The sequence below is a fragment of the Struthio camelus genome, chromosome Z, assembly GCF_040807025.1.
Source record: "Struthio camelus isolate bStrCam1 chromosome Z, bStrCam1.hap1, whole genome shotgun sequence".
In the NCBI taxonomy this organism is placed as follows: Eukaryota; Metazoa; Chordata; class Aves; order Struthioniformes; family Struthionidae; genus Struthio; species Struthio camelus.
Genome location: NC_090982.1, coordinates 87,811,028 through 87,835,613, shown reverse-complemented (window position 1 = coordinate 87,835,613; position 24,586 = coordinate 87,811,028). Strand labels below are relative to the sequence as shown.

At 41.3% G+C, this 24,586-nt stretch overlaps 1 protein-coding gene across 1 annotated transcript; it reads right to left on the bottom strand.

Annotated features, from left to right (window-relative positions):
* Positions 1-9,393: 9,393 nt before the first annotated feature.
* Positions 9,394-24,289, bottom strand: LOC138064368 (oxalate decarboxylase OxdC-like). Its single transcript, XM_068926490.1, has 11 exons — positions 24,170-24,289; positions 22,243-22,373; positions 18,451-18,537; positions 16,368-16,601; positions 14,921-15,127; positions 13,340-13,573; positions 12,504-12,657; positions 11,415-11,524; positions 11,159-11,272; positions 10,389-10,535; positions 9,394-9,735 (listed from the first exon to the last, which is right to left on the bottom strand). Exons 3-11 carry the CDS (start codon positions 18,526-18,528, stop codon positions 9,622-9,624), a joined length of 1,392 nt encoding a protein of 463 aa, XP_068782591.1. The 5' UTR covers positions 18,529-18,537; positions 22,243-22,373; positions 24,170-24,289; the 3' UTR covers positions 9,394-9,621.
* Between the last annotated feature and the right edge of the window lie 297 nt (positions 24,290-24,586).

The window sequence follows — 24,586 nt, the reverse complement described above, 5'->3', positions numbered from 1 at the left end:
GTTTATCCTCCATTGAGAGTGGAGCGCGAGCGCGTGCACACTGGCTTGCAGGAACTGTCCATCTGTCTGTCCAGGTGCAGGACATGGCAGCCCACCCCGGCTCCTGTTTGCAAGTGCTGCGAGGAAGCAACACTTGGCAGAAACCCGGAGCCACTCGAATTTCTCCTTTTCCCCAGAGGGTCAGACCAGGTGGGAGTTACCTGGGTGCTCCTGGACCAGCTGCTGACTTCGACCAACGCGCCACCCACCAGTCTCAGGCCTAAGTAGGTGCTCACCAGGGTGCAGCTCTCTCCATGCCATGAGGTGGGACGAGGGCTCCCTGAAGTCGGCTCGCACCGCTCCCCCCTGCCCGCTGCAGGAAGTCCCTCTGCGGCCACCAGCTGCGTAAACCTCTTCTCAATATGTCAACACTGGCCCTATAGAAGTAACCCAGAGGGATGGATGTTGGTCCCTAGAAACCACCAACTGCTCTCAGTGCAGAAACGCCCGTTATTCTCCCTACTAGATCCCCATTACTTCCAAATTTGGGGATGAGCAATGTACTGTCTTCATGTATCCTGAACTCTTCCTGTTTGTCCAAACTAGCTAATCCACCAAGGACCTACCTGCCCTGGCCTATACCTTTGAGAGGGTGTTAAGAAGGTCCCTCCTGACACAGTGGGTAACTTTGGGTCCTGAAGAGATTTGCAACCCTTACGGTTAGTAAGATCAGAATGTAAAAACTAAGCCAACTGCTTCCAGCAGTGCAGTCATCAAGAACTAACTCAAAAGTAGCAAATATTGGCTTTCCTTCAAAGGATATAATCAAACCAGTAATACTTAATCCTGTGAGGGCTATTTGGGATTTAGGCGTGGGTTAGATTTTCCGTTTGCTTATATTTGCATTGTTAGATAAAGATAAAATATCTAGACATTTCAAACGTGATTGCAATCAGAACACACAACAAAGCCCAGGAAATTGCCTTTTGTCTCCTGGGCTCCATAAAGCTCACCTGTGCCATAATGACTCGTTCACATGAGAAAAAAGGTGCAGGACTGAGATTTTTCTAAGCAAGTTTAATAAATAATCCTGCATCAAGTCCCCTTGAGATCCTACCTGAATTGTCAACAGGCTTGAAGCTTTTTAAGCTGGTGGAGATCTCAACAGAAAATGCTGCGGTAGATGTGCGTGTAGAGGCATATAACACGATGCAAGATCAGCAGAACAGCACTGTACAGCAAGAAGGACTGTATAGGTTATTCATTAGCAAGGTAATATGAACACGATGACACTATTTATTTGTTAATCATTGGAAAATAGTGGGAAAAAAGTGCATTTCCTTCAAAGGAACCTTGTTACTCCCTTTGTGCTCAGTCTGAGGTGCCGAGCACCCTTCTCTGCAAGCCTGGGAACAGTGGGTACAAGCAGTGCTGAGGGCTGCTGGGTACACACACAAAAGCACGAGATCTCCAAAACTTGCTTAAGAATTAGTAAAGCCCAAGTTTCAATAGATTTCTTTTTTTTTTTAAATACACATGGCAATGAATTGTTACTATTTGCCTCCGTTGCGTCCTGCTGCCCGTGCTTGTCCCCATTGCCATGAGGGAGGTTTAGGGGCTCCCGGTGGGAGCAGACCCCGCCATGCCCCGGGGAAGGGCTGCCCCTGGTCAAGAGGCACTTCCTGAATTTCTTCTCCCACTAAAGCAGCTGCAGCTCACCACTCAGTCCCTTAGCTGGTCTGAAGGAGTAACGCCTGTGAAAGTTTCGGGGTTCTCGCATGACTGGTAAAACGCTCCCGGCGAGCAGGACGGTGAGACACGAGACCCGTGTAGCTGGGCCACGTCTGCAATTCTGGGCCGTAATCTGCGCTAATCCTTCTTTGTCTGCAACGCCATGCAAATATTCTGTACAAGGAAACCACGCTCGCCAGGTTGTAAAACGTATGTGGTTTTATTTAAGCACCATGCATAATACACAGGGCCAGGCCTAGAAAAGTGTAAGCAACTTCAAGCTCAAGTGCATGCCTCTGAGCAGGAGGAGGCAGAAAAAAAGCCATAGAGTGTTTTATTGAATGCTTAAAGTGTGTGTGTGTGGTTTTTTTTTTTTAAATGGCAACTGCTTTCAAAAGTATTATTATGCTATAAAAGCTGGCTTAATGCCCCATTAGGCACCCTGCCCAAGGGAGCCTCTCAATGAGAGGGGAACCACAGGCCACAAGCCTGGCCACCCCGTACGGCAGCACCCGCGGCACAGGTACATCCCTGCTCAGGTCAAGGAAATGTCAGGGCAGAGTGGGGGCTCTGGCCCTGCAAAAAGGGCACTTGGGGTTTTAGCTGTACTATGCATTTTTGCCGTTAAATACAGTTTAGTACATTAAAAAAACCTGGAGACTTGACTTGCAGTAAATGCATTGTGTATAGCACAAAAGTTCTGTATCTAGTTATTCTTTGAGCATTTACTGCCTTTTATTTTTAAAAAAATACATAAGTATAAACAAAATAGAAGAAATTTAGAAGTGCATGATTCAATGGCCCTGATGCATTGTACCAGAATAGGGAAGAGTGAAACGCTCCTGTCCTCGTGGATGGGGTGAGATTAGCTGGAGCTGGCCACTGGCAGCGGGACGCACCCCCAGGGCTCAGAGCACCAACGCCGCACTCAATGCCGCTTCCTCGGATCCAGCCAGATTAGCGCCTCATTACAGCAGTGCCGGATTTGGCCTTTTCCCCATCAAACTTGGGCATTCCGCTAAACGGACTCAATCCTGCACAACATGCTTACATGGGCTGCCAACGACCTCCAGAGCCGAGCAGGAGGCTTTGCACAAGCAAAGTTCAGGCCAGAGAGCAAGAAGCACAACAAGACCCCCAACTCCCTACACACACTTTCAGAGGAAGGAAGGAAGAAAGGTTTCAACTAAAGAGAGGGAATTTCCCCTCAACAGCTGAAGCATTCAGGAAACTGTCCTGCATCACGGTGGGATGGTGCTGCTCGTGAAGTGCTCTTGCTAGGAACCCGCTGTCCCCGGGATGACCTTTCCGGAGCAGGTTGCACATGCCCCGGACGGACAAGGAAGCAGTTCAAAGCTCTCTGCGTTTGCTCTGGTGAGCAATAAAATTGCTCAAGAATGACATCTGAGGCACTTTCAGTGCTTCGCTTTCCACTCATTCTTAAAAATTTTGGATTAACTCGGTGGTTCCAATTCTCTTCGGAGGGCCTTTTCCATCTCCCTTCACGCAGCCAACGACAGGCCGAGCGGTACTCGTCTGTTGGACTCACCACCTCAATCAGACCTGCAAAAAAGGTGCTTTTGCCCGTTTTGCTCTTCAGCTGCTTTGCTTGGACACACTGAACCTACCGATCCCTTTGCAGGGCTGGGGGAGGTGGTGGGAGCAGCCCCCGGGTCCCACCAGGGCCAACCTGGCCTCCTGCTGCGCCGTCAGGAGCGAGCAGTATGTTCTGCTAACCTAAGCGAGGCACCAGGAACGTCTTCAGCCAGCGTCACCCCCAGAACTTCCCTCCGGTTGTCGTTCGCCCTTTGCCAGTCGGCGCTCACGGCTCTGCTGAGCTGCACAGGCTCGCTGCCGCAGAAGCCAGGACATCCAGCATGGATTCATTCATTCCCACGTCTTTTCGGTGGTTAGGCCGTCACTCGGGACACAACAGCCGTGCAAACGTCTCCAAACGCACAAGGGACCCAGCAACTCTGCAAATTATCCTGTTCAAAACCTCGGCAGTGAAGCAGCCCGGCCTCATAAAACGCCTTTCTGAAACGCCCTCGGCGTCCTCTGGATGAACTCCAGGCTGAAGGACCAACAAACCGCTGAAGTTTACTGCCTTTCACTCTTAGAGGGAATTTCCACTTTCTCTGCTAATAAAGCCTCAACAAAACAAAAAAACCACCCTCTGGGAACACAAAGACGCCCTGGTTCTCTTTGCTTTCCAACCCGCAGCCCTGCCCCGAGGTAGCAGCACATATTGCGTCGGGGCGGCGAGGAGATGATAGGCAGGGGGCGAGAAGAATCCCTCTTCAGCCAACAAAAAAAGGCAAAGCTGGGTTTGAGCCTCCTATTCATTAAACGCTAAGTTCTTCCTGGTTAAGCTCTGCAGTTTCTCACGGCTGAGAAACAGTCCTGCAGGTCTCGGCTCGGGGACACGTTCGAGCAGGAGCCAAGCGCCCACGCGAGTCCTTCCCTGCGAGCCGAGGCGCCTGTGCAGCCCCGGGTGACACCAGCGGGGTGCGTTTGCATGCACTCGCATTAACGCGCTCAGGTGCGGCCAGCAGCAGGATCTGCAGGAGCCTCTGTTGAGCCCTGGCTCCCCCCATAATTTGGCCTAAAAGCCATATAAAGTGTCTTTTAGCTTTTCTGATATCACCTCGCTTCCCCAACGCGAAGCTGAAATTCACCCGCTGGGAAACACTGCACATTTCTTTTGAACGTGTGGTACAAACCCCCGAAGAAATCATCCACTGTGAATATACCCCATGGGACATTTCATTAATTAATACTTTGATAGCATCCCACCCATTTTATTACTGCTTCTGATTATAATTACCCAAACATGCTGAGGTCTCTTCCATTTAATATTTCTTCACTTGGAAGCTATATAGGCGTATTATCTGCCATAATTCATATTTCTCACAAGGGGCAACACAGCTTTATTCTTAACTAAGGCTTGTTCTGTTTTACCCCAGTTATTTCCAAGAGAACCCCCAGGGATGGGCTTATCGTTGCGTTGAATAACACCTCCAGGTTCAAGTGAGTCACACTTCCTCAGTATAGTTGTATTTGGAGAAAGTGACAGTTCAAGTTTCCATTCACATGTCAATTGAGAGTTTTCCCTACATTTTGAACTTGCATAGTCAGGGACATTTAGGATGGATGTGCATTGCACATAGTTAGCTTGAGATCCCAAGTCTCAAACAGGAGTTAGATAATACTATATTTTTATTAGCTGGAATTAGAATTAAAATGGATGGTTCTGCCAGCTGAGCAAGAATACACACACAGAAGAAAAAACACCTTACACCACACACAACCACAAGGCCTTTCCGTGTCACCTTATTAAGAACATAAAAATGATGGTTTTAGAGATAAAAGAAACAGGAAAGCAGAACTGAATCAATGTGAGAAGCTATCTGTATTAGAAACAGTCTTGTGAACAGCAGTGACTCCAACAGCACTCAACCTTTCCATCCTCGTGGAGCAGAGCTGAGAAGTTTGGTCTGATCTGCTTTGACCAAACTCACCACAGATGGTTAGATGCGTTTCGAGTCCATCTCTTCCACATCAGCTAAAAGAGCTTGTCATCACCATGGCTGGAAAAGCTTTTTGCACAATACCTGACTGATAGTTCCTCCAAGGAAATAGAGGGTTGAGGATTAAGAGAGTCTTGAGATGAGTCTCTCACATGTAGCAACAAGACCACACTACATCTTAGTCTGTCATCCCAGACTGGCAGCATTAGGAAAGATTAAAACTGCTTTGGTCCATCCTCTAATTAATTTATAATCAAGGGAAAACAAAAGAGGACAGCATATTTCACCACTCATTGAATATATCAGTTTTATTGGGCAAACTGCATTTGCAGAACAGTGATATTAATGACCTGGAATAATACCCCAAAATTATAGTGCAGACAGCTGGTCAACACAGTACAGGACACAGCAAGGGTGGTATGTTGTGTCCGACAGAGCTCCCCCGTAACAGCGTGCACGTACCTCCACAGCTCACTGCGCTGCTTCCTCGCAGGAAGTCGCAGCCCACCTTGCACTTGGCATTTCGAATATTGTGCAGGCAGCAGCTTCAAGCTCTCGATGCAGGGCTGAAGTAGAAAGCCTCCAGATCCTTTTTTGTTGTCTTTGTCAGGTCTTTAGGTAAGGCTCTTGGCTCAAAGTTAATGAACATTCACCGATTTGGGCAACTTACACAAAAACAGAGACCCGACACAGGCCATCTGGCCATTTGTTTGGGTTCCGATTCCAAGAGGCAGGACAAGAAACACAACTGGATATTAAATCCCAATCAATGACAACACAAAGACTAATTGCAGCCATCAAATGGTTGACTGGAGTCACACAGAAAAAAGCTTTTACTTTGGGCCTTAACTCCAGTCAAAGAGTGACTCTTACACACAAACATCCCTGTTCTGGTAGGGACCAGTACACTGAATAACGATCAAAGGCAGCTAAAGAACCTATTGGAAGAACAGCTGGGTCATCGTTACTCATGGGCATCAAAGAAGCATTAAAATCAGCACATCTATAAAACAGACAAAGTTAACCCACCAGTACACCTGCTTACAGTTAAGTGACAAGCACTTCACTGAACTGGAAAACTGGTCTGCAATTAATAGACCAAAACTTTAACCAAAATCAAAAATAAGTCTAAGAACATGCTAATTGTTTAGTTAAAAAAAGCCTAAACAAACAAAACACCCACCCTTCATAAATGCCAGCCTGCTTACAAAACACAAGGGTATGGTTACAGCAGCTGACTGGGTAGTAATCACTTCCGGAAAATGCGTTTCACAGGCTATTAAACCAACTGATTTGAGCGCACAAGGCAATGATCATTTCATTATGGCATGATAAACGACAGCAATGTGTTTCCCTGCACAGTCGCTCCAGGAGCTTCTCCAGAGAGCAGCACCCTGAGCCTGGCTGCTGTAAAGCAGAAGAGACAGAGCATGACTTTTATAGCCCAGTGAGAATAGACTGATAGGGCCAAATTTCCCACAGGGCTCCAGAAACATACCCACAGAAGTGCTGACCCCTGAACGCCACTGCTTGCAAGTCTTAGCGAGGCCATTAACAGGGTTAAATAAGTTGATAGGGTTCTACATAAACATTTCCACCAGTTGGCTTCTGTAGCGCACACACACCGATTTCACACTTCTCAGTATTTGCAGATTCATAAAGATCAGCTTGCAAAGCCAAATTAGAAGATAAGGGCTTTCAACATTTATAGCTTTTTCAAAAGTAACATAATTGCTGTCTCTTACTGGTAGTCACAGTCCTGCTCTACACCAGCAATAACAGCATCCAAATGAGTAGAGAGCCCAAATCTCTGAAAGTGTGTTTTAAAGAGCGGCTTAAAGTCAAATAAAAAAATGTATTAAAAAGCAGCAGGTAAAAACAAGGCACAGCAGAAGGCCAAGACAAGCTTCTCCTATAGCAACCCACAGGTCAAACCAGGCCCTAGGAGCACCCAACTGGGAGCATGGACTGAAACAAGCACCAAGATGAGCTGGTGAGTACCTGTAAGGGGTCTCTAAACATGCTGCCTTGGGACCATAGCACACAGGTGGACAGAAGACAACAAACACCACAGCTACTACAGGAAGAGACCCTTTTCTTCTTTTCAATCTGTTATTCTCCACACAAGGAAAGAACAACAGTAGAACAAAACCATACAACAAAAACACATCACTGTTCCTTAATAAGCTGCATTTTCTCTCCTACCTGGAAGAGCAGCCCCTCTGCCTGGGGAGTACAGCTGGATCTCCTGAGAAGGGTCTCAGCTAAGAAACAAGCACCCAGGCTCAAATCCCTCCTTTTTAGGGTGAACTGTTTCAAATCAGAGCCCTGGGCCAATTACCAGCACCTGAATAAAATTTTCCTGATGAACAGAGCCTATTACCTTGCTAACACCTTGAAGCACTTAATGCTCTAATCACCAGCCAGGACCTCCCCTCCTGGCAGGGGCTGTGGTACAAAACATGGTGCTTGCGGAGTGAAGTCCAGCCCTGGTACACTGCCCTCCGGGGCTGGTGTCAGGGCTTGGCCAGGCTGTGGTGACTGGCAGGGATGTGGCACAGGAGAACTGCTGCTTGCGGGACCCCTGACTTCTAGGTCCAATTCTGTAGTTTCTAGGCCTAGAAATTGCAGCTGAATTCTGGGTTAGGCCTGTAACGGGATGTTTATGTCTAACTTCCATTTCAGACATTTAACTATTGCTTTTTCCCTTCAAAACCCTCGATTGTTAAAACCACCACTGAGCGGTAGGTTAATTACATGATGCCGAAATTTCTACTCCTGGGTATGCATGCAACCATCTTTTCTTGAAGGCAGTGAACAGCTCTGTGCTTTACCCCATCAGGATCCATAGTTTGGGCGTTCCCTCTCCTCTCTTGTCCGCGTGGTCCAGTCCAGGGAATAAACCCTCAGTTGGGTTTCACAAAATTTTGGCAAGGAGGAGGCAGAGCTTATTATACTGTCAACACACTCAGCTGGGATACAGAGATGTCCCCTTTGCATTGTAACTGGGAAAGAGGTTTGTGGGGGGGCCCGCGCAGCCCTTCCTCTTGGCAAAGTGGCCTGGACAACCCCAGGTGATGGGACAGGAACGGGAGTGTAACACTGTCTGCAAGGGGAATACCCAAAACTGTCTGAAAGGGTGTTTGTGTGGGTACACACAAAGCTGTAGGACCTACAACTGGTGGTGTGTGTACACAGGGGAACCCCCTGTCCCAGGAGGGGGGCTGCTTGTGACCCACACTGCCCAGGACAGACAGAGGGTGTACAGCAACTGCGTCTGTGGATGCGCATGAATAAAACTTCCTGGGATTAGTTACAGAGGAGTGTTCAGAAGTTTGTAGGTGTTCACAAACATTTTGTAAGTGGCTAGGATTGTGGTTTATCTGTGGTACTGCTGAAATTGATCCCGACTGCATATTTCACTGAATCCTGGTTTCTTCTGTGTTGATAATAAATCAGTAAACCACTTTGACCCTGATTTAATTAAACCATGTGACCCGAGTAGGTTTTTCCCGAGACAGAGATCATTTCCCTGAAAAAACGCCTTAATCCACGGAAAATGGAAAAATATCTCTGTGCCTCCCTGCTGTAGCCATTCTCTTGGGTATAATTACCTAGTGAAATGGAACTTGAAGGTCACAAAAAAATGGCATAGATGTCAGTCTGTCAAATTATCTTTGCTTCTTTCTAGCCCAATTCTTTGGGGCCAAACGCTCCCCATCTTTTGCAGAGGGAGCATCGGCACGCAGCACACAGCGTAGCTGCTACTGAGTCTACATTCTGTTATGAATCCGGCCTCAAATATTTTGCTCAAAATCAGATGGCAGTTTAGTGGCAAAATCATAATAAGAAGCTACTTGTCTTAAATTCTTATACAGTGCCTCACTGAAGGGGTTGCAGTTTGGGGAGGGAAAGTGAATACAACATGAATGTATGAAGAGCTCATTCCTGCAACCCAAATTAGATGCAGTGCTTATAACAACACCTGGCTTCAGGCGAGAGACGGAGTGATGTAAACACGCTGTATTTATGCATATACACCACTAGATAGAGTGCTGTCAACAATACAGAAAACCAATGTAAACTTCAGTACTGTGAAGGAAGAGATAAAGTGGGATAATGGATAATATACAGAGCAAAAGGCAATTGCAGTGGTAGAAGTTACTTTTATATACAATAAAATTACATTGCACTATAAATAAAACAAGTTAAAAATACAAATAGAAAAACCTTTTTATAAAAAGTAATGACCCGAAATTCTTCTGTTTTCTGAACATCTCTGGATAAATAGCAGGAAAGGTACCAAGAAGTACTGCTAGAAATGTGGCAATTTTGAAAAATACTTGGAGTGATTAAACGCTAAGATAGGTTATTTGCCCAGTTATTTAGAAGGCTGTAGGATCTTTTTAAACTCATTCTGTTCCTTGAAAAAAAGCTGAGCAAGGATATGATCTGCTGTTGCATGGAAGTAGTCATTCATACGAAGAGTTTCCAGCTATAAAGAAAAACACAATATTCTAAGAATAATCACAATGACTTGGTTTTTTTTTTTTTACAAGATTAATAATATGGAATATTGAAGTGCATATCAAATACAACATGAATATGAATGAATATAAAAATATATAAGTAACTCATTATAAGCCAGGTACATATCACCAGGTACATACAGTCTCAGCTTAATATATCCTTGCTCTGGCTGCTAGCATGTAGACCTGTTCGAGGCTTGTGAAGACCTCTCCCCTTTTGCGGTCCCTGGGCTTGTGAGGAGCCATGGCCTGTCCAGTCCACCCACTGACAAGCTCTGTCTCTTAAACACCAATAGCACATCACGCACAAGCATGATCTGAGTTCCATCCCTCTCCCTCTTCCACACAAATACCTACAAGCACACACGCAGAAGCACACCGTTCCCTACCACAGACCTTTCCCTTGTCTTCCCCACCTCCTGTTCGCAAGTACAGTTTTAGTAGGTGTTACTCGTCGACATGCACCCCAGAAGAGAATTTTCACTGTCAGTGCACTTCAGATAGTCTTAGAATTTCTTTTGAGAGGTGTGCACCAAAGTATAAGGCTTACATCCATAAAAAAAGCATAGGCTTGTGCACAGTTGAACATTTTTTACTCCCCGTCCATACGGATTCTCACCTGGTTGCCTGTACTGTAGGCTAGAATCAAAAATAAATCCTCATCACATACGCTCTTGATATAATGTTGGCTTCCAACAGGGAAAAATATGACATCTCCAATGTCAATGTTGAAGTTGGCTGTGACATCAGATGCAATAACCCCAACCTATAGCAAGTTAAATAGCAATATTCAATAGCAATAGTCAGTGTGCTATTATTGGATAAATACTCAGCGACAGTCCCAACATTGCACTGAAATCAGCTAGTGCAGAGTCATTATTTTCACAGAGATCCCGAAAGGTTATAGGGGTCCAAGGCAAATTCCTAAGTAAGAACATGGTAACTCCTTGCATTATGAAGTTCCATCATCCCATCTCAGCTACCTTTTCATTTCAAATTTGCACTGAGTGAAAGACACATAATAAAATATCATATTCTAATTCTTAATTCTCACTAAGTTTTTATTTGTTCCTTAGAGGCACTAAATCATAATTTCTTCTGTTTTTTATTTCATACTCCCAGTATCCAGGAGAGAGGGAATTCCTATCATGGGCATTTTTTGCTGAACAGCTTGCTAAGGCCCATTCTGCTCTTTTTATAACTCCATTTTGATTAGATAAACTTCCACAAATGTAATGGAAAGAAAAATTTTGTATGAAGAAGGACTGAGTAGACCTTGAAAGTTTTGTAATATTATTAATAATCAGGGATGGGAATCCGTTATTAACTCTGTAACTGTTATACAGTCAAAACTCCAGTGAGTTATCCCTCACTGATGTAACAAATTACCTTTCCACAGCCACTAATGACGTAACCCATCTCATTAGCATTGAAGTGGAAATGAGGCTGCCCCAGTCCATTGCTGAATATTCTGAGAGTTGCTAAGGTAAGGGTATTTTCATGCTGAAAAGCAAAACAAAAATGTTCAGAAAGTCCCTCAAGTTTGTTATATCCCTGAAACACAACAAAGCAGTAACAAACCCCCACACATTGCATACTATGCCTTATGTTAAAATAGCTACAGTATCCAACCGAAAGCACATACCTTATTCAGTGACTCACTAAAAATTTTCTCTGTCTTGTTCAGTCCAGTTCCATTTATGCGGTAGCGAGCCCACTGGAAGATTCCTCCCGGAAAAGGGTATTCTGCTGACCCTAAAAAACAGAGAGACATACAAATGAGCATTTTCAACAACGTTTGGTTAACATTGCTTGTTAGTGTATTGGCCAGCCTCAGATCATCACTGTGTACTAAACTTCAGGCTGCAAATCTTATGAGACTCTGGATCCCAAAGGGAAGCTCACTTAGCTTACTATTCCTTTGTGCACTAGATGCTATGCACACTAGGAACAATTAATCCAGTTTACTGTATGTTTGCACAGACAGATCACCATAACAAAAATCACATATTAGAATTTTTTCCTGAATTTAAATTACTTATCTCTTGCATGAGCAGATATCTGCCTTTACACAGCATTTTCTCCTGTCACAAACATGATTACTATCAGTCACAATACACTTAGAGAACACACTAAGTTTCAGCATATTCACTCATGTTAACCTTTATGGCACTAATGGTGTGTTCCAATAGTTTGCAAGGCACCACCAATGCAAACAAGCTGCAAACCTGGCCTATTTGTCTCTTGAAGCACTGTCTTGGCATAGCTAGATCTTCAAGCAGAATACAGCTAATAAGTCCACCCATGGGCTGTGCCTTCCTTGCTGAAAGCATATAGGTCCTGGCCAGATAAAGAGGCTTTCATAGAGTCTGGCCACTTCTTAGCTGTCTGTTAAAGAGGATTAGGTCAAAGAACATGTTGACCCAAGTGTAAAGATTTCTGTCACATATCTATTTCTTCTAACTTCCATCAGCTGTATGTGGAGCTCTGGACCTGTATTTGTTTTTTACGGTGGTACTTAGAATTAAATTCTGTCATCTGTCATGTTTTTTTCGGGGCTCCCTGTTAATCAGCAGGTCCAGTCTGTACAGATTTCCATTCTTCTTCTTTTTACTTCCTTAAATTCTTTTCACTCTTCTATATACTTTTTATTGCATGTTTCAGTGAACCAATTACAGATCTTCCTCTCTGTAAACACCAAAACCTGTTACATACAAAGTGCTTAGATGTATACCTTTGAGGTCGTAGAAGTACCGCCATACAAGGCTATCTGGAGATTGCACATAGCTGGCATTCTGTACGAGCTCTTTTAAGTTTGGTGGGAGGTTAATGGCTTGATCTTCTGTTTGTTTCTTGAATGTTCTGATAAAGTTAACTCCACCCTGTGGCTGCAGGACACATAGTACATATTAAGTTGACAGATATACAAAGCAAACCGGGGAATCAAAACTGTACTTCATCAAGTATCCCACCTTAATACATGGTGATAGACAAATCCTGCCCTGGGGACATACCTCATCTTTTTAACTGCCTACCCCTATGAATACTTCATTTTGCTCCTTTGCTCTACTCTTGCTTCTCAGTTAGGACAGCTCAGACTGAGCAGAAGCTCTGTGGCCATATTCTTGGTCAAAGGACCTTGGCAACTGGTCGGTGCAAATGAGAGACATTTCAGCAAGAAGATGGCCTTATCTATGGTTTCCCATGAGGCCTCTTGATAGCACAAAATTTACTAAGAGGCTACCGGGAAGGTACTTTGGACTTCGCTTTGTTATTTTCCCTTCTGTCCTTGGAAGTGTGGAGACTCCTCCATGAGTTTGGGACAAGCGTGAAAAGGGAGGAGAAAAAGTTTCTTGGAGAAAACTGTGTCATTTATTCCTCTGTGTTTGTAAAAGAACACACAAGGTGGCACAGTGTTGCACAAGGGACACTTGCACATCCTTCCACGCTGGTAGGACTGAAGAGAGCAGCTGAGCTAGGGAACCTCCCTAGAAAAGATACAGAGAGCTTGGACCTGACATAGTAATGTCAAGAAGACTAGATAGAGGCTAGCTATCCTACTGTACAGACCTTTAATGCTCTCGCTGCTATATCTTCTGGGGTAGAGAAAAATGCATCATCTACATCCAAGGTCTTAAGTTCTTCATGTGTTGTAAAAAACAGCAAGAACATACACTCTTCTTTTCCTACATTCTTTATCCAATGCAAAGTGTTTCTAGGGAAGAAGATCACTTGGCCAGCTGTGACATTGTATGTGGTAACCACGCTGTCATCTGCATCAATTACTCCAATCCAGGCAGTACCCTGTAACATAGCGATAGCAATGAAAGTTTCCTCAGAGACTTTATTTACTGTAACCTGTGTATGACAAATCAGTAATGCAAGGAATCTGAAGGCTGTTAGGGGAAAACCAATACCAGTGTTCTCTCTCTAACAAGCCTTTGTGAAACTGAATCCAGAGTAGTATTTTGACTGACGAAATTTGAGAAGGTTTAGAGAACGTGTGACAAATACACACTACTCATATTTAAGCCACTTCTTATTAAAGAGGCTGTCAATAGCCATAAAGAAGCCATCTTTAACCAAAAATAGTTGGAGAGAGGGCTAGGTGTCTATGGAATGCCTCACTCCAGGGATGTCCCCCCATCCAGTTGGAGCTGTTCAGCTATACTCTAATAAAAATATGAATAAGTATTCTTAGAAATACAATCAAAAATCAAGATATATCTAAGTACCTGCGCTTACACAGAAAGATCTTTTTTTTCAGATTAACATGCCAGCTCAAATTTTTCCTCACTGTGAGTTTGTATTTATCTTTTTTATTTTCTTTATTTATTTTTAAAGAATTGAAAATTGTCTCTAAGGTGAGATTGGACAAACATTTTCAAAGGAGAGTTTTTTGGGAAAAAAGGGGAGGGATATTTGGTCTAGAAAAGAGAAGATTACATGGGAACAAAATAGTCTTCCACATATAAACAGTTGTTGTAAGAAACAAAGATGATCAGAGGGTCTCCACAGCCACTGGAGATAAACAAGGAGATATTTTGCAATAAACAACAACGTGAGTTGTACAGCAGCACAAACTTTCCAATGGTTTGTGTTATAAAGCACTGGAGACAACTATTTTCGGACCTTGTAATAGGTCCTTCATGGAAGGTTTTAAAAACAGATTCAATGCGCTCTCAGAAATGCTTAGGTATTTCTCATCCTGCACCAATATACAGGATGAAGGCAGAGGCTTTCTTAATAACCTTAACAGTCCTTCAAATCTATGATTCTGTGATGATTCTACAATATTAACTACCTAAATCATTGTAAGCTCTTGGATAAATAGATAAAATTCTACATGTTGCAGGCATCCATATCTCCACTGACTTCAGTTGTTACACTTTATTGGAAGCTACAAGTGCTTGGCACTTCTGCAAGTAACAACATTAAATAGACTGTTTTAAGCACCTCAGTTCAAGAATGTTATCTGAAGTGACGAAACTCATGTCATACATGAATCAATGATAATTCTACTTTTATCACTAGTTAACTTTTGTATATAATGTATATACACATTTTTGTTTACATATTTACATTTTCTATATATACATGATGCTTTAAACAGCAAATCCAATTGGGAGAGCTGAAATAACCAGATAATACCTTTAACAGGTAGCCATGTTCATTAGCATTAAAATGCCAGTGGGGAACTCGAAGCCCTTCGCTCTTGATTCGTAAGGTTCCAAAAGTCATTTTAGAGCGAAAGTTATTGATACTTTTTCCAAATTCCATTTCTTGAACGCTTTGATATTCATTTACATCATTCCTGAATCTTGCCCACTGAATATCACCACCTGGGAAACGATGTACCTGTAAAGTTAGTGACAGAAGAGAATTTTATTAATTGTGGACAGCGGTGACCAAACAATCCAAAAATACTTTGGAAGATGCATAGTCTGGGCAATACTGAAGGGACCCGTTGTTTTTCACAGTGACAATTCTCTCTGCATGTATTTTAGTCACATTTCACAATTACTGTCTCCTGTTATGATGTAATGGTATTGTTTCTACAAATGAGAGCTAAATAGCGGTATTAAGGATGGAATTATCTGCTCCTCTTTTTACGTCATTCTGGAGTCCGATTTAGGCAATCAGTTATATTTATGCTTATATTTTTGGATTCAAAACATTTAGAAAATTTCCTGAGTAAGACATTTTCCTGAATTAAGGCTCTAGAAACAGTGGCAAATTATTTGTATCTGAAGCTGTTCCTTCCCCAATATTTGTACTGTCTCTAGAATATGTTTTATACTTGAAAAAATCACCTTGCGCTCAGGAATAGCATATTAAAAGGGATGCTCTCCTCTTAAAAAACACCTTTGTTTCACGAGTATTACATACTTAAATCTAACATCTAAAAGTAGTATAAGAGTTGTAATTAGTTGAAGCGTTCTACTATCTAATCTATCCTTTTCTCTTTTTTCGCTGAAAAGCTGCAATAAGAATTAATCAGAAAACATTTTCTATGTAAAGATAAATTTGTAAGATGGAATATGTCTTTAGAGTTTGTTCAAAGGATACATTTCTCTAAGTATGAAAATACAACTGAACAGAAACAATGTAATTGGTAGGGTTCATTACATTGTGAGTTAATTCACTTTAGCTCACTGAAAAAAAGACCATGGAGTTAATTTCTTCTTGCAAAATAAGCGTTTGTTTGAATTCAGTCATAAGAAGGAAAATGTTAGTGGGTTACTGAGCTTATATTTAGATTTGAGCTTTCTGTTTATGTTTCTCAGAATTTCCTACCCTGTAATTTCAGAATCACGCATAAAATGGTTGCCTTATCTTGCAAGCTGAATTTGTTGGAGCAACTGTTTAGCTATCTCAGAGGAATCTCCGTGGTCCTGTATCACCTCCAACATCTGTTATGAAATGGAATGAACTGCGGTCTGGAGATTTGTATCTCTCTTCATTGATTATAAAAGAAGCCTGGATGACAGGCTTAAACTGGACACCTAGTGCTTAAATAATTAAAGGTAGGTGAGATGAATTCATTATATTTCTATATATAATGCTAGAATATCATTGCACAAAAAGAACAATTTACCTTGGATTTTCCCAGCTGATTCAGGAACCGGAATTTGATATCCACTCCTTTTTCATCTGCTTTCGGGGGGGTTGTGTCCGAGTTTTTAACATCTGTCTGTTTTAGAAAGCCAGTGTTTTCTGCATAGATGAAAGACAGGGCCAGCACTCCTATTGTGGTGGTGATAACACAGGCCAACAGACAAACTAGAAATATTTTCATTAGGGAGCAGTAGCTCTTTCTTTCCTGAAATATCTTTTTTAGAAAAAAAAAAAAAATCAGTAACAGCTATAACAAACAGGACAAACCATAGCAGTTCCTTTGTAATGAAAACAGTAAGCCTTTCAGAAAGGAACACACACTCTGAGCCAACTTACTGGGCTCAGCATAGGGAAACTGTTTACAAAGTATGTTATCGAATCACATCAGATGGTTGCTGTCCCTTCATTATTCCGCCAAGTAAAAGCACATCTTCCTCATCCTCTGGTCTTCCAAACACTTAACGTTTTTTCATTACTGTTTCTAATCTGTATCTCAAAACTCCAAAGACCTGCCGCATCAACCCACGGTAAATGTCTCCCTGTGGGGTGAGGAGGAAAATGCTGTCTGCTTTACCTCACATCTCACAGAAGGCTCTCAGTGGCCCAGCTCCCTGGTGAGGAGAAGATGGGGCAGGAAGAGGAAATCTCACCTGTATTAAACTGCTCTATGCATCATTTCTTTACTCTAATTTTCCTCTGAGGACATTCAGGCCTCTGGAGAAGGATGAAGGGGAGAAGCACCTTGGCATACATAAGGACAGAAGTTCTTTGTAGATGGCCAAGGCACTAAAAATGCTCTTAATCTACCCTGCAATTGTAGACAGTGTTCTGGCACTACAAAGCAACATTTTGGTGAGGATTTTCAGTTTCCTGTCCCTTAATCTTTTTTCTTACAAATTGCAGCTTCAGATGAATAAAAACCGCATTCTATGGCCCACATTTTAAAACTCTCGCGATTCTAGGTGCACAGCTTGATCTTTCTTTAAAAGCCTGATTTTCAGATGACGAGTGCCTGAAAATCAAGCTATGTATACTCATTTCTTAAGCTCTACAATCAGAAAGGAAAAAATTGAAAATTACCTACCAATTTTAACAAAATGACCTTCTTTCATGAATCTATTTGACAAAATCTCTTCTACAAATAAATTTCCCTTGCCAGCAGAAAAGTGGTCCAAATATCACCCTATTCTATTCTGTAATAATCCTTTTAACAGTTTAAATTATTCCTTTTCTAAAGCTTGTGCTCAATTAAATATCATAACAGTAGCACTCAAACCACACAGAGTCTCATCAGTTCCAGAGAACAAGGCTTCAGACCCAAATGCATACAAAATTCCCACTTTTCAGACTCGGATGACCTTTAATTTACAGCATTTTCACAGCAGTGGCACCAATTCAATAATTATTCTTAAAAATAGAAAGACTGCTGTACATATTACATAATAATAACTAATATAGAACATTCTACCTCAATGCAATGTGTGGAACAAGTTATGCTGTGAAGGAATCCCTAGCCTAGGTGTATTTACAGCCTGGAAGCATCACTGCTGACTGCAATCAAATGTAACAGCTTATGAGTGATATACCAGCCCTCATTGTATGGAGTTAATTCAAACCCCAAGAAGCAAAAGTTTAATGGGAAAATTATAGAGAATGACTTTTCTCAAAGGCAAAAAAATTTTTTTAAGGAAGCAGCACACAAATACATAACTAAGTAGAGACGTTAAGCATTACCATGAGATCAGCTTTTAAGTAGCAGTTCCCATTAAAATCAATGGGGAATCCTCCAGAGATAACTATTCAGTAGTTATAGGAGTTTTGCTATTAACTAAAATGGGGCTGGAGAATCATACCTCACAGTCCAGATCCTAGTGAGCGCACGTGGAGCTAGGACACTCCATTTCAGGACCATAGCAATAGCAACCCTGTAGAGCTTTTATTTTCTTGTAGGACCTTCCTAATAGTAACTGATTGTATCATATTTACTAAGCAAGGGTTTAATCTTCTAACTGACTCTCTATTAATAATATTTTGATAGCATCATAACTGAAATTGACTCGTACCTCTTTCTTTGGCCATTCTGTTGTTTTTGAAGAACTTGGTATGCTCTCTCCGTGCATTTCAAATGCCTGGTTATCCATTTAGTGAAGCTGAAAAAGATTAGCCCACAAAAGACAAGAAAAACAGTGATCCGAAAGAATGTTAATTCCAATATGTTCTCAGTTATGTTACAGACAGAGCATAGGGAAATGACTCATCATCTTTTGTGTAGTAACAGTAGTGAAACTTAGTATGGCAACGTGTTGCAATAAAAAAACCTCTTCTTCACTGAACTACAAGGGCAAGGCCCGACAATTTCCACATTCAGCTTTAACGTTATTCACGAACCCTAAGACACAACATGGCAATGAGATAGAGGCTGAACCATTAAATACTTTTTAAAAAGGCAGAAAGGAATCCTCAGAGGTCATCTAGTCTCTTCACCTATACTAAGGGTCCAAACATATTTAAATTATTCCTTCTGGATGTTGTGTAATGTGCTTTTACACACCACAAAAAACATTGAGATTCCACAACTTATTTGGCAACCTATTTCACCACTTACAAATTATTATTGTTAAAAACGTTTTCACAAGCCTAAATCACTCTTGCGGCAACTAAACTCTATTACATTTTGTCTGTCCCACAGTGGAACTAATTACATAGAAAAATGCCCTACTAGGTCAGACCAACAATACAACCAGCCCAGTAATTTTTCTCCAAAAGGATATTAAGCGGGACAGCATAGGCTGGCTACTACTTCCAAGCTACTCTTTTCATACTTTACAAACACACATAACTGTTGGATGAGGGGTGCTAAAGGGAATAGCCCTTTAGATTTCATTCCATAAAAAAAGGCCCCAACTTTTTCCAAGTCCTTTCTGAACCTGCTGATTCCCCTAACCTCAGAAATTTACTGCTTCCTGGTTAAAAAAAAGAACATTCCTTTCTCCATCCTAAACAAACCTCTTGTCAGGTTCATTAAGTCCTCCCTAGCTTCTGCACTGTGGGCTTCGAGCAACATCAAACACATGTTCTCCTCTCCAAGCTGAAGAGTTCCAGCCTTTTTAGTCTCTCCCTGCTATGCAGCTCTTTGATCACCTCGATCATCTCACTCACTCTCCTCTGGACCTTCTCTAAAACCATCAAATTAATGAAAATAATGAATAGCAATAGGCTTCAGTGTTAACTGTTCTCAAAGTATGGCTTTCCAATCATGCTTACTTATGTATTTTAATTTAGACTACGATTCCTTGTTTGGAGGCACACAAAGAGCGTCAAAAGCTTTGCTAAAGTCAAGATACATGACACTTCTTCTCCCCTGTCCTCATAGTCTGTTACCCTGTCATAAAAAGGAAACTAGATTGGTTTGATACACAGTGTTCATTACAATCTGTGGGCTTTCTTTTTTCTTATTTCCATATCTTCCAGGTTTCATTATGTACTTCTGAATTTTTAGGAAAGTGAAGTTAAGCTTATTGGCCTATAAATCTTTGGCATCATTTAGTTGACTTTTTGTTAAAAACGGGCACTGCATTTGTACTTTTGTAGCCTTCTGGACTCCTGTGCAACTACAATAAATTCTTAAACATTACTGCTAACAACTTTAAGAGAGCTTCAGCCAGGTCTCCAAAAGCTCAGTGTTAATTCCGGTAGGCATGATCCGCTGAACACAGGTAACTTGTGCAAGACCTCTCAATCATGTTTTCGCTGTCGTAATCTGAGCTTTATCTACCACCCTTCTCAATGATGTTGTTAGCTGTTTGATTGCAGTTGACGTTTTAAATAAATGGTATGCCTTTATTGACATCATTTATTACTCTCTGGAGAGGAGTAATGGACCAAGATTTTCCTTCGTCCTTCCTTATAGCTATAAGGGCTTACTTACAGCTATGTTACTTATGTACATATAGTAAATAGTTACTTAGTACTGTAAGCAATAAGGAACTTCTGAGTTACTGTATTATCTTTGACAGCTCTTCCTACTTGTGTCTCACTTTTGTGCTTTGGACTTTCCGAAAAGCACAAAAGTCCATGGTGACTCACGTTTAGGAGCAATTCCAGCTATTTCCTTTATTTTTCCTTCTTGGAGAATTTTCAAGGGTGCAAGCCAAACTTATTTCTTTTCCTTGTTCCATATCAGTATAGCCTGTAAATATATCTTATCACATACATATTTTAGGAACTGCCAAACTCCTGAGCGCCTTTTTTCCTTAGACTGTTTCTCACTGGATTTTGCAAATCAGATCTCTTAATTTCTTTAAGGTGCTCTTTTCCCTATTCTTCCTCTTTTCGATTTTAAAAATTAGGAAATTTCTGTAAGAAAATTCTTGTATTTATCTTCGCCTTCTGCAACAAAAACTGGCATCATCACATTCTAAAAATAGCCTGGATACTCTGTGGTCTATTTACCCTTCTTCTGACAAATATTTGGTTAAATAATATCTCATCGAGTCAAATGATTGTTAGTTGTTCACAAAAAAGTTATGTCTGTCTTATCTTCTTGGTTCGGTGATCTTTAATGATAGGTTCTCAGCATAACACCACTCAGTTTTTTTTCCCCCTTTACTATGATCAAGACACTTTCAATAGGTCATCTACCCCTATATTCTAGACTTCAGTAGAGATTATCTCAACAGAGATAAACATTTATAGCGAAATCTTCTCTTTCCCTCTACTGTTGTTCGAGAACCACCGCTACTTTTTTCTGTATTAATTCATTAACAAATTAAATATCCCACCGAGTTAATATTTATGTTGCATAAAACACAACTTTATATGGAAACTTGTACATTCTTCCATTTAGTTTTCATACATCCTGCATTAGTATACAGACATCTTAAATGTTAAGCAGACACATTCACTATCCTGAATTTTTGTACTGCTTCAGGCTTTTTATAAAAATCCCCATCTCCACAGCTACTGTGCCTCTGACTACCTTCCACTGTTAAAACTCACTCACATTCTTTTGTCATCAGTTCTCACAAATCCTAGTTTAAAGACTTCCTCTCCTAAGTTGGTAAGCCTAAATTAAAAAATATCTATATATTTTTTTCCCCATGAGATAGAGCTCTTCTCTCCTCAGCAGTCTTCTCTGTTCCGTTCTGGTAGCGCTTTGAAAATCTCAGCCATTCACATTGGCAGCATCAGGTCAATTAGAATCAATGACAAGTTTTTCTCATTTCCCTGTGAAATTTCCCATTTCCCCTTCCACGGTGTGAGACCTTCCAACGATCATGTCGGCCAAATATTTTGGGTAACGCACAGTAATGGAAAATTATGGTAAAAAACTAACATAGAATCCATGATGAACAAGAAAGAAAATATCCATCATGATTTTCAATAGTTTCACACTCCAGATAGTTACACATATCTGAGACTCCACAAGCATCTTTTGGATAATAAAGCTTCTCTGACACTGCCAGAGTTACATAGTTACATAGGAAAAAAATTCTCAGGTTGATAATGAGTGACCATAGGGTTTGTAGTTTTTCAGATTAAAAGGGCTATGAACTCTAACCACATTAATCTGTACTGCAAGCACAGCCAGCTTTCATCTTATTTGGAGTCTGAAACTGCCAGTTTGTCCATATCAGCCCTCTTTTGTATCAGTGTGAATACGCTGATGCAGAAAGATTTGCAGATGGACTGTTACAGTGGAAAAGATTACTGCAGAGTACAGTCATTCCATTTCAAAACTAGTATTACAGTGGACTCTCCCATTAAGCATTTGAAGGGCAAAAATCCCTAAAACAGACAAAAATCCTGTCTATTCTCCTCCCACCATGTCCCACTATGCCAAGTCATTTTCTTACCACAGGTAGGATCTTCACAAGATCTAACTGCAAGATGCTTTCTTCATCAAAGCCTTTACATCTCTCAGGTCAGATTTACTGATATATATATACACTGTAATTCAGGAAGTGCTCTCCTCGTAAAACATTTCCTGTATATGCAAATACACACAATCACAAATATTCATGTATATCCTCAACAAATAGTTCTGGCAACTTGCTGAGAAACAATGACCTTCCTTTAAACTAGCCCAGATCCTTTATTTAGTATTTCCTCCAAATCCTTGTCTTTATCTTTCTGCCTGTCATTTTTTTCCCCCACTGTCACCACAGAAGATTATAGTTCAATAAAATTCCTGTCCTCTGACATAGCCTCAACACTAAGAACATCAGTGGCATCATCTTGAAAATGCCTATTACCTCTGTTCAGCACTTTATTTACATACTCACTTTTTTTTCCTGAGTGGCAGCTTCTTTATTCTAACTTCTAAGCAAACCAAATTCTAGCTAGAATTGCAAGAAGCACTTAGTGTACACATTCAGAAAGTTACTTTTTTATTTTGATATGTAAAGGATCAAATTGTTCTTTAAAATACTGTTTAATAGCCATAAAAATCTTGGTAGCGTGTTAAAATAACTTTATATGTGAAACAAGTTGTCTCTACTTACTGACTAGTGCTGCTTTATTAGTATTATATTTTATTTTATTCTATTTTTTTTTTTTGTATTTCTATAATTTATAACTAGCAAGCGTCACTTGTTTGATGCTTAGTTACACATACTTAAGGTACTTTTATCTTGTGCACTATCCTACCTCACACTATGCGTCCTGTCCATAACCGAGGCCTTTCATACCTTACCAATCCAAAGCTAATAAATACTAGCATTCAACAATGTCAACTTAGCAGCAGTTCTTTGGTGTTGTTACTTAGGTCTGTCTGCCATAAAAACTGAGAAAAAGTTCTGCTGAAACACCCCACGAAAGTCAACTGAATTAGGGACTGAAAGCTGTGTCACTAAATAGAAACAGATAAAAAAGAGGTATCTAGAGGCACAGGAGAGAGAATAAATGACTCTTGGGCTACTAAAATGCCCAGAAAACGAGGCACTGCACAGCAATGGCCAGGTGTGAAGACTCTCCAAAGGGGAATTAATGGAAAAAGGTTTTTCAAACAGCAAACTAGAGCTCTGCCTCAACATCAAGGGAAAAGTCGGGGATGTCTCGTGTATCTTGTCCTATATAACCCTGCAAGCAGGATACAAGGAGACTCTGTGTGTTAAAACATCTAAGTACTCTCAGGGCATCAAGTCTTGCTTTGAGCACACCTCTCCTGTGCTACCAGCCCCCCAAGGAGCATCTGCACATTTGCATGAATAAATGTATGTTTTTACTGTGAGCTGGATAGGCACAAGCCTGCTCCAGCTCAGAAACAGCAGAGCTGATAGCTCAGGCAGTGCCACACTAGTAAGCTGCGCTGACAGTCTGCAGTGTCTTAGCTCAAGCTACGCAGCATACACATGCCGTGCGTAACCGCATACACACAGCATTCAGGCTAGCGCAAAAGTACAGCAAATTCACTGTGATCTATGCTGAGATATGCATGATGTCACGAAAAAAATTGTTATCTTTCCTTCCGCCTTTGAGTTCCTTCCCTAAAATGACCTCTCTTTTAATACAGACAACGGTTATGCAGTTAACAGTTACACAGCAGTATCAGTTGGTTTGTCTATTCTTGTCCCAGCAGTGTGATGCTTTATAAAAGTTTCTGCAAAAAAGTGCTCTAGAAGAGTAATTTCATTTTCTGTACTCTTGATTTCAGATGTAGCTCTCACTGTTTTGGAAACAGACTGATGAAATCTGTGTGTCTGAAATACATAAATTTGTAGAACTCATGATCCTGAGACAGTAGTCACAGAACAGTCATTATTACTACTGGTCTCTACTTACTAATTCTTAACAGGAAGGTGGGAGGAATGCACAGCTAATCTTCCTTCCACTTTTTCTTTCGGTTTGATTTTCATTCATCAAAACCAGCACACGCTCAGTTACATCTTTTCTCATGTATACCTGTATATAGCCAGATTAAAAATAAATATTTTACTAGAAAAGCATTTTGCCATGCAGATTTTGTTTACTGAGAACATAAAATGCTAGACGTAAGCCAGAGAAGAGGTACAAAAGGCTTCTTTCAAAACGTTCTGTCAATACATTTCAAGCCACAACTCTACCACTTACAGCTTTTCTCCTTCTCTTTCAATTTGCTACTTCCAAGAAGGGCTAAGTCCTATTCCCCTCTCTCCTGCACAAGTTCCAGTGCTTACTGGTGGCTTTGGTGAGCTGATTCTATTCAGCTACGCAGCTAAA

Bases quoted from the DNA above. Each gene is read 5' to 3' on its own strand.
- LOC138064368 (XM_068926490.1), bottom strand. From the start codon at position 18,528: ATGGATAACCAGGCATTTGAAATGCACGGAGAGAGCATACCAAGTTCT. The intron at 13,574-14,920 runs GTATTATCTGGT...GCTATGTTACAG, and splicing joins AACATGGCTACCTGTTAAAG to GGTACTGCCTGGATTGGAGT. The intron at 10,536-11,158 runs GTAATTTGTTAC...AACTTGCTATAG, and splicing joins TCATTAGTGGCTGTGGAAAG to GTTGGGGTTATTGCATCTGA.